This window comes from Chiloscyllium plagiosum, unplaced genomic scaffold (assembly GCF_037043375.1).
Source record: "Chiloscyllium plagiosum isolate Xiang-an unplaced genomic scaffold, Cpla_swu_hap1 HiC_scaffold_31, whole genome shotgun sequence".
Classification (NCBI taxonomy): Eukaryota; Metazoa; Chordata; class Chondrichthyes; order Orectolobiformes; family Hemiscylliidae; genus Chiloscyllium; species Chiloscyllium plagiosum.
In genome coordinates, this window is record NW_028270169.1 from 15712595 (window position 1) to 15723379 (window position 10785).

At 39.6% G+C, this 10785-nt stretch overlaps 1 protein-coding gene across 3 annotated transcripts in view; it reads left to right on the forward strand.

Annotated features, from left to right (window-relative positions):
- The window catches only part of nlk2 (nemo-like kinase, type 2), a 186258-nt gene extending 180938 nt beyond the window's left edge, over positions 1-5320 (forward strand). For all 3 annotated transcript variants that reach the window (XM_087977283.1, XM_087977281.1, XM_087977282.1), the window contains one exon: positions 3557-5320. In XM_087977283.1, coding sequence (XP_087833409.1) covers positions 3557-3611 — 55 coding nt within the window. In that variant the 3' untranslated portion in view covers positions 3612-5320. The remainder of the gene's footprint in view (positions 1-3556) is intronic.
- Positions 5321-10785: the final 5465 nt, after the last annotated feature.

The window sequence follows — 10785 nt, forward strand, 5'->3', positions numbered from 1 at the left end:
CACTCCACTGGTCATAGGCCTCCAGTCTGAAAAACAACTCTCCATCGCCACCCTTTGAGCCAGTTCTGTATCCAAATGGCTAATTCTCCCAGTATTCCATGTGATCTAACCTTGCTAACCAGTCTCCCATGGGGAAGCTAGTCGAACGCCTTGCTGAGTCCATATGGATCACGTCCACCGCTCTGCCCTCTTCAGTCCTCTTTGTTACTTCAAAAAACTCAATCAAGTTTGTGAGACATGATTTCCCACATACAAAGCCATGTTGACTATCCCTAGTCAGTCCTTGCCTTTCCAAATGCATGTAAATTCTCTCCTCCAGATTCCCTCCGCAACAACTTGCCCGCCACCACTGACGTCAGACTCACTGGTCTGTTCCCTGGCTTGTCCTTACCACCTTTCTTAAAAAGTGGCACCATGTTAGCTACCCTCCAGTCTTGTGGCACCTCACCTGTGACTATCGATGATACCAATATCACAGCAAGGGGCCCAACAATCGTTTCCCACAGAGTTCTAAGATACCCCTGATCAGACCCTGGGGATTTATCCATCTTTATGCGTTTCAAGACATCCAGCACTTTCTCCTCTGTAATATGAGCATTTTTCAAGATGTTACCATCTATTTCCCCACATTCTATATCTTCCATGTCCTTTTCCACAGTAAACACTGATGCAAAATACTCGTTTAGTATCGTTACCCTTTTGCCCTTGATGTATTTTAAAAACCTTTGGATTCTCCTTAGCTTTGGCAAATAGAGTTATCTCATGTCCCCTTTTTGCTCTCCTGATTTCCCTCTTAAGAATACTCCTACTGACTTTATACTCTTCTAAGGATTCACTCCATCTCTCCTGTCTATACCTGACGTGCGTCCTTCTTTTTCTTAACCAAACCCTCAATGTCTTTAGTCATCCAGCATTCCCTATACCTACCAGCCTTTCCTTTTACCCTAACCAGGAATATACTTTCTCTGGACTCTCTCCTTACCTCATTTCTGAAGGCTTCCCATTTTCCAGCCGTCACTTTACCTGTGAATATCTGCCCCGTATCAGCTTTTGAAAGTTCTTGCCTAATACTGTCAAAATTGGCCATTCTTTAATTTAGAACTTCAACTTTTAGATCTGGTATATCCTTTTCTATCACTATTCTAAATCTAATAGAATTATGGTCACTGGCCCCAAGGTGCTTCCTCCACTGACATCTCAGTCACCTGTCCTGCCTTATTTCCCAAAAGTAGATCAAGTTTTGCATCTTCTCTATTGGGTACATCCACATACTGACTCAGAAAATGTTTCTTATACGCACTTAACAAATTCCTCTCCATCTAAACCTTTAACACTATGGCAGTCCCAGTCAATGTTTGGAAAGTTAAAATCCCTACCATAATGACCCTATTATTCTTACAGATAACTGAAATCTCCTTACAAATTTGTTTCTCCATTTCCTGCTGACTATTGAGGGGTTTCTCATACAATCCCAATAAGGTGATCATCCCTTTCTTATTTCTCAGTTTTGCCCAAATAATTTCCCTGGATGTATTTCTGGGAGCATTCAGCTGTTCAACTGTAATGCTATCCCTTATCAAAAACGCCACTCCCCCTCCCCTCTTGCCTCCCTTTCTCTCCTTATTGCATTTGTATCCTGGAACATTAAGCTGCCAGTTCTGTCCGTCCCTGAGCCATGTTTCTGTAATTGTTATGATATCCCAGTCCCATGTTCCTAACCCATGCCCTGAATTCATCTGCCTTCCCTATTAAGCCTCTTGCATTGAAATAAATGCAATTTAATTTATCAGTGCCTCCTTGACCTCTGCTTCTGTTGATTTGCAGAATTTCACTCCTGGAAGAAGGAAATTGTATTTTTAACTTTCTCCTTCTTCAATTCCACATATTGTCTGATGTCTTTGGTAGTGACTATTATTTATACCTGAGTATGAATATTGATTTGCTTTTTGATTGTAGATGACATCCGACTTGTACTCTGACATGTTACTCTCACCCTGTCTTCACAAAGGCACATTTCCAGTGGGATCTGTGAATTGTGACCATGAGTGAAATCCCTTTCCAACCCACAGAATTAAGGCTAATTATTCACTTGCCAAACAGCCATAGCTGAGTTCCCTACAAAGACATGGTTCAACACGTCTAACTCTGCTGTTTAGTGTTCAGCATCAAAGAGTTGTAAGAAAATTTCTAGCCTTGCATTTGATAAGAAATTATTAATTTTGAAGTCTACATTTGACATCAAATATTTTAAAGTTGAGAGCCAATGTTGCATCGAAAATGAAATATTCGACCTTTAGTAGTATACAAAAGATATTGCAGTTCTAGTTAGCAATAAAGGATGAATAATTTACTTTTTTAAATCTGCATGGTTGAAGGGTAGACTAAAAGTCTAGTCTGTCATTTTTCCAGTTTTTGGGTTTAGCAATATTTTGGACAAATGCCTCCATTGCATCCCAAATTTGATTATTTTCTCAATTTTTAGCAAAATAATGCATTCACAACATTGATACTATTTATGTTTCCATTCAATATATTAAAGATATTTGCAGTACATCACTTTTGATGATGGATTTTCAAATTTTGATTTTAATTACTCAAGTAAGGTGTAGTGTTTTGAATTGGTTTGGTATTGACTTATCTGTTAGCTACTTACCATGTAATAAACTGTCCTTGGTTAATTTTCTTAACCACTGAATGTAAATAATTAAGCTCAATATTAAAATTTTACAAGAAAGCTGTATATCAATAGTTTTCAAACTTTTTGGTTAAGACCTTTCTTCAAACAAATTAGCAATTTATATGTAATTTATAATATCCATATGTAGTGTGTTGTAACACTTTAATTTAAAAATTAGTGAGATGGGTATATCCATAGTCTGTTGGTCTATGGTGTGACATTTTCCACAAGCTGCTACTGCCTTGCACTACCTTGCCTCCAGCCACCATTTGGTCATCTATTTTTGACCATAATGATACCCTCCACCCTACCTGACTAGACCAGTGTTCTTTTTTTTTTAATTTTTTTTAAATTACATTACAGTGTGGAAACAGGCTCTTCGGCCCAACAAGTCCACACCGACCCACCGAAGCGCAACCCACCCATACCCCTATATTTACCCCTTACCTAACACTACGGGCAATTTAGCATGGCCAATTCACCTGACCTGCACATCTTTTGGACTGTGGGAGGAAACCGGAGTACCCGGAGGAAACCCACGCAGACATGGGGAGAACGTGCAAACTCCACAGTCAGTCGTCAGTCGCCTGAGGCGGGAATTGAACCCGGGTCTCCGGCGCTGTGTGGCAGCAGTGCTAACCACTGTGCCATCGTGTCGTCCCGTTCTCATCCATTGTACTGGCACTGATTACTTCATACCTTCCTAAATCCCAAGGTGACCTCAGACTCAGTTGGTAACTACTCTTTTTTTTTTACTGCCTAGTTGGAAATGAGCAATATGAAATGAATGTGTATAAGTTTTTAATGTACATGCCACTGTATTTTCACTGTAAACCCTGAACGTTTATTTCGATTTTTTTTCATTTGTCCTTTCAACAGCTCCACAGTTGCTCAGCCCTCTGAGATGCCCCCATCTCCACTGGTATGGGAGTAAGTGGAAGAAACTACTGATGACAAACATTTTAGGTTCTCACTAGAATCTAAAATTTGCAGTACATTTATGTCGGGACAAGTGTGTAATTTTACTTATAAAAATTTCTAAAAAGTTTTAAAAAACCACTGAATTGTAAAGAATATACTTTTAGGAATATGCTGGACTTGTATTTTTTAGGGATTAAATTGGTGGTTGTGCTTTGAAATAAAGCAGCTTTAGCAAGAGCTGCACAGTTTGTATGTATTTATGGAACTGTGTGCAGCCTTCACTTTTTGGGCTTTGGAAAAACAAAAGCTGCACTAAAATGAGCTGGGTGTCTTGGCTTTAAGTGGGACATGGAACAGGCATGTACAGGATCTCTAAGGAATCAACGCTCATCCATTCCTGAAGACACTTTGAACTGAGACTGGCTAAGAATACAGAGTTTCTGCCGACCAATCATGATGTCATATCGGTTGATAAGGCTGTTTAATGAAATGGGCATGTCACCTGACAGATCAATTCTATAGCTTCTCTTCAGAGCTGTGACAGTGGTTTGCTGTTGTTTGTATAACTTTGTGATTAGGAAGAGATGGAGTGAGTGTGAATTTATCACTAGCAGAAGTAACTTATGTTTCCCCAGTCCCTTAATTATATTTAACCAATTTTTAAAAACATTTTGTTTTATTTCTGCAGTCAAACCTCAAGCATGCATCATCCCACATTACTTGTGTATATAGGTCCAGTGTTGGGTAGATTTTAAAAGTCTTGACATTACTGTATAGAGGAATTAGCTTGCACATTTTAGGTCTGTGAAATATTCCGTGAAAGTTATTTTCTGCACTGGACAGTGTAACAGGAAAAAAAGCAGCACATAGGCGATTATGTTAATTGTGTCTTGTGTCTTTAGGCAGAACTGTGTGGAAGTGTTGATCTGAAACGTCACAGTAGTGCAGTTTTAATATCCTTTCTGACAAATCCTTATCTACTGGAACACTGAACTATTCTGTGTATATGTATATATGAACAGAAATTGAAGGCTCTACCTCCAGGAGTATACAACTTGGTTTGTTTACCTCCACGTTTTTTTTAAAAACAATTCAGCGTGGGGATTTAAAACTTGAATGTCCCTTCCAGCTTTTATATTTAAGAAAAAAGATTTTTCACATGTACGAAGGAACCTTTATGGATTGTCTTAAATACACAATTGTGTTCAAAGCTGAGAATATGACCCCAGGCTCGGTCATCATTACTTGACTGTTAAATAACTGTAGTTCATATCTGTATTTAGCATTGGACTCTTGCTGCGAGTGACCCAGAGCAAAGGTGTGCACAGATTTCAGTTAGATCCCTAATATTTTATTCCTTTTAAAATTTTAACTTAAATGAAGTAACAGCTTGCTGTGGCAAAGACTCGTCATGCTGGAAATTGCATCTATTTACAATTAGGAACAATTAAGAACAATTAAGAGGTTTATGAATTGTAAAGAAAAAGTTTTTAAGCCTCCAGAGCTTTAATAATAAATTAAGTTTTAAAGGCTTGTATTTGAAGATCTCTGTTTCCTGAAAACAGAGCAAGAAAAGTCCTAAGAGCCTGCTGAGAAACCAGTTTCAAGACTTCACCTGAGGTTCATCGTCCTATGTGACACATTTGCCGGTCACTTTGTACAATGTAGATTTGAAGTACAGTGGTGGAAATTCATTAAATGTGACATTTAAAAGAAAATCAATGTGGTACTTAGTCGGTTTGTCATTTTAATATTTAGTCATATTCTCTCATGTTCTTTCTCAATTTGTGGTTTCTGTATCTAGCTATTGACAACATTTCTTTTGAGTTTGGTTGTGTTATTATTTTGTAATGTAGAAAAGAACATAAAGATATTATTGTATGAAGAAGGCCATACTGAAGAGGGCTGAAAATGTGTTGCTGGAAAAGCGCAGCAGGTCAGGCACCATCCAAGGAACAGGAGAATCGACGTTTCGGACATAAGCCCTTCTTCAGGAGGGCAACACATTTTCCAGCAACACATTTTCAGCTCTGATCTCCAGCATCTGCAGCCCTCACTTTCTCTGTACTGAAGAAGGGTCACTGTACCTGAAACATTAACACTGATTTCTTTCCACAGATGCTGCTAGACCTCTTGAGATTTCAAATAATTTGTGTGTTTGATTTCCAGCATCTACAGTGTTTTATAAGGATATTACTTTCTTGCTTTACTTAATTCCACATTTTGTGTCCTTTCCTGAATAGAAAGCCTTCATAATTCCCTGAATTAGAGTTTTTCTTTCAAAAGCATTGTGCTATTCACCTCTCTCGTCCCAGTGTCTGCATTGAGAAATACCAGTAGTCTGGAATGTTTTGAGCAGACCAAGCACCTCATAGACTCACCACTCAATTTGTTGCAGCGACAAAATAATTAAGAAGGCATCTGCTTATCTCACCTTCAGGCTAGGGTGGCGGGGATGTAGTGACTGCATGAAGTCATACAGCACGGAAACAGACCCTTTAGTACAATGCTTATGTGCTAAGCAGGTATCCCATCCTAGTGCTTTGCAATGAACCAGACTCTATAAAAGATCTTAAAGTAAGGGAACCCTTAGGAAGTAGCGACCATAATATGGTAGAGTTCAGTCTGGAGTTTGAAAGGGAGAAGGCAAAATTGGATGTAATGGTGTTACAGTTGAATAAAGGTAATTATAAGGGCATGAGAGAGGAACTGACTAAAATAGACTGGAAGCAGAGGCTAACCGGGAAGACAGTAGAGCAAAAATGGCAGGAGTTTGTAGGTATAATTGAGGACACTGTACAGAGGTTCATTCCCAAGAAAAGAAAGATTAACCGGGGAGGGATTAGACAACCTTGGCTGACAAAGGAAGTCAGGAAATGTATTAAAGAAAAAGAGAGATCCTATAAAGTGGCTAAGAACAGTGGGAAATCAGAAGATTGGGAAGGATACAAAAGCAAACAGAGGATAACAAAGAGTGTAATAAGAAATGAGAGGATCAAATATGAAGGTAGGCTAGCCAGTAATATTAGAAATAATAGTAAAAGTTTCTTTCAGTACATAAGAAACAAACGACAGGCAAAAGTAGACATTGGGCCACTTCAAACTGATGCAGGAAGCCTAGTGATGGGAGATAAGGAAATAGCAGGAGAACTTAACAAGTACTTTGCGTCAGTTTTCACAGTGGAAGACATGAGTAATATCCCAAAAATTAAAGGGCGTCACGGGGCAGAGTTGAGTATGGTTGCCATTACGAAAGAGATAGTGCTAGAAAAGTTAAAAAGTCTTAAAATTGATAAATGTCCTGGCCCCGATGGGATACACCCTAGAGTTCTGAGAGAGGTGGCTGAGGAAATAGCAGGCATTGGTTGAGATCTTTCAAGAGTCACTGGAGTCAGGAAAGGTCCCAGATGATTGGAAGATGGCTGTTGTAACCCCCTTGTTCAAGAAAGGATCAAGGCAAAAGATGGAAAATTATAGGCCAATCAGCTTAACCTTGGTTGTTGGTAAAATTCTAGAATCCATCATTAAGGATGAGGTTTCTAAATTCTTGGAAGAGCAGAGTCTGATTAGAACAAGTCAACATGGATTTAGTAAAGGGAGGTCATGCCTGACAAACCTGTTGGAATTTTTTGAAGAGGTAACAAGTAGGTTAGACCAGGGAAACCCAGTGGATGTGGTCTATCTAGACTTTCAAAAGGCCTTTGATAAGGTGCCACATGGGAGGCTGCTGAGCAAGGTGAGGGCCCATGGTGTTCGAGGTGAGCTGCTGGGATGGATTGAGGATTGGCTGCCTAACAGAAGGCAGAGAGTTGGGCTAAAAGGTTCTTTTTCAGAATGGCAGCCGGTGACGAGCGGTGTCCCGCAGGGTTCGGTGCTGGGGCCACAGCTATTTGCATTATATATTAATGATTTGGATGAGGGAACCGGGGGCATTCTAGCGAAGTTTGCCGATGATACGAAGTTAGGTGGACAGGCAGGTAGTACTGAGGAAGTGGGGAGGCTACAGAAGGATCTAGACAGGTTGGGAGAGTGGTCCAGGAAATGGCTGATGGAATTTAACGTGAGCAAGTGCGAGGTCTTGCACTTTGGCAAAAAGAATAAAAGCATAGACTACTTTCTAAATGGTGAGAAAATTAATAAAGCCAAAGCACAAAGGGATCTGGGAGTGCTAGTCAAGGATTCTCTAAAGGTAAACATGCAGGTTGAGTCCGTGATTAAGAAAGCGAATGCAATGTTGTCTCTTATCTCAAGAGGGTTGGAATATAAAAGCAGAGATGTACTACTAAGACTTTATAAAGCTCTGGTTAGGCCCCATTTGGAGTACTGTGTCCAGTTTTGGTCCCCACACCTCAGGAAGGACATACTGGCACTGGAACGTGTCCAGCGGAGATTCACACGGATGATCCCTGGAATGACAGGTCTAACATATGAGGAACGGCTGAGGATACTGGGATTGTATTCGTTGGAGTTTAGAAGATTAAGGGGAGACTTAATAGAGACGTACAAAATAATACATGGCTTGGAAAAGGTGGATGCTAGGAAATTGTTTCCGTTAGACGAGGAGACTAGGACCCGTGGACACAGCCTTAGAATTAGAGGGGGTCATTTCAGAACAGAAATGCGGAGACATTTCTTCAGACAGAGTGGTGGGCCTGTGGAATTCATTGCCACGGAGTGCAGTGGAAGCCGGGACGCTAAATGTCTTCAAGGCCGAGATTGATAGATTCTTGTTGTCTAGAGGAATTAAGGGCTACGGGGAGAACGCTGGTAAGTGGAGCTGAAATGCGCATCAGCCATGATTGAATGGCGGAGTGGACTCGATGGGCCGAATGGCCTTGCTTCCGCTCCTATGTCTTATGGTCTTATCTAATGTTGTCTCACTTGCCAGCTTTTGACCCTTATCCCTCTCAACCCTCCTTATGCATATATCTATCCAGATGTCTTTTAAATGTTGTAATTGTACCTGCCTTCTCCAATTCCTCTGTCATCTCATTTCATATATGTAACTTTTTCTGTGTGGAAAATGTTACCCCTCAGGTCCTTTTTTTAAATCTTTCCTCCCTCTCCTTAAACCTATGCCCTCTAATATTGGATTCTAGGAAAAGAGTCCTAGGAAAAAGATTATGCTGATAGGAAAATGAAATGCAAAGTTTACAAAGCCATTTTTCTTTATCTGTTCATGCTACTTCTGTGTCTCAGTTGGTCTACTCCCTCTCCATCTCCTTTCTGTCCCCACCCGCTCTTTCCATCTCTTAAGACGGAAGAGAATACAACAATTAAATAGTTTTGTTGCTTTATAATATTTTATTACTGATTTAAATTTCAGGTAAATATTTGTCTCATGTTTCCTAGTTCACACACGTGTTTAGGTTTTCTAACATCAATCTGTAATCCACAAAATTCCAAAGACTTTTCCCAAACATTCTGGATGAGGGGGGTTATAATGAGTTAATAATTGTGGAAATTTCTTTGCCCGGCTCCTTCCAAAAACATTGAATCACAAAATGTTATTTTTGGATTACAGTCAATTCATGCGTTTTCATTTTAGTGATTGACTTGGCCACTGCTTAATGACTAGAATTGTTTCCTATATTTTTCGGCAAGAATAGTATATACAGTTATTTGAAATTGATTCTGATTCTGTGCCAATTATTGACCTGAATCTCTAAGCAATTTGGAAGCAAGACATTGAGTGATATAATGAATTAAAGGAAGATGTTTTTAATGAAAGTTCTGCAAATGTTTCTTTCTGACACCCAAGATTTTCTTAAAGAAATAAAACTGAACCTTAGTATTAATCCATCAATGGAAATAGCATGCATATGCTATATGTAATCTGAAGAAGGTTACTACACATTGCTACATACTCAATTATCAACAGTTGCAGTGTTTGATATGATCATGTGGCTTGACTCTTCTGTACTGTAGTTTTTTTATGTAAGTAGGTAATGATGAAGCGTTGGTCATTGTTCAGCTTGCATTCAAAGTGGCCACATCCTGCACAATGGGGCAGCTTCATAGCTACACTTCAATGAATACTGGAATTGATGTATAACTTATTCACAAATACATTTGTCCATAAAGCTGCATTTCATTTACTAAATTGAAGTCAATAGAAAATGACATGGTAGGAGAAGCCCTGCTTTACTTGGAGATTTTGATTATAATGGTTTGCTAACTGAAGAAAAACATCAAAAAGAAAAATGGCATTCAGACATCAATTTCCCTTTTTCCATTAGTGCATTCTCTTCACTTGAGGAAAGTTCTGCAAATGTTTCTTTCTGACACCCAAGGACAGTCATCCAAAATCTTAGACATTGAGACCTGACATTCAACAGATGACAATTTCAAAGTCTGAACATCGTAGGCATAATACTGTTTCCTAAAGTATTTATCCCTATTTTTGCTTATTGCCATTGGTCAGTTCCTATATGGATGTTAACTTAAAGCTGGCTAAATCGCATTTTTGCTTTTAATAGCAGGCAATTCTACACTCTGTTGGCACAGGCTAAAGACTATCTTTTGTAAATTCTTATTGTGTTTGTTAATTTTATACTTGACCTCTGCTTCTATACCCATTCCAAGTTCAATTAAACTCCTTAGAGTCACAGATGTATAGTATGGTCCAACTCTTCCATGCTGACCAGATATCCCAACCTAATCTAGTCCCATTTGCCAGCACTTGGAATATATTCCTTCCTATTCATATACCTATCCAGATGCCTTTTTAAATGCTTTAATTGTACCAGCCTCCACCATTTCCTCTGGCCACTCATTCCATACACAAACCCCACTCTCTGCGTGAAAACGTTGTCCCTTAGGTCTCTTTTATATCTTCTCCTCTACCCTGAACCTACGCCATCTAGTTCTAGATTCCCCCACCTCAGGGGAAAGATCTTGTCTGTTTATCCTATCCATGCCCCTCATGATATTATAAACCTCAACAAACCCCTCAACCTCCGAAGCTCCAGGGAAACAGCCCCAGCCTGTTCAACCTCTCCCTATAGCTCAAATCCTCCAACCCTGGCAACATCCTTACGTGTTTTCTGAACCCTTTCAAGTTTCTCAACATCAGTGGGTCTAGTTGGAATGCTCTTCAGAGGGTTGGTGCAGATGATCCTGGAAGTAACATATCCTAGAAATTAAATGATGGGTGCCATAGTGACTCAGTGGTTAGCACTGCTGCC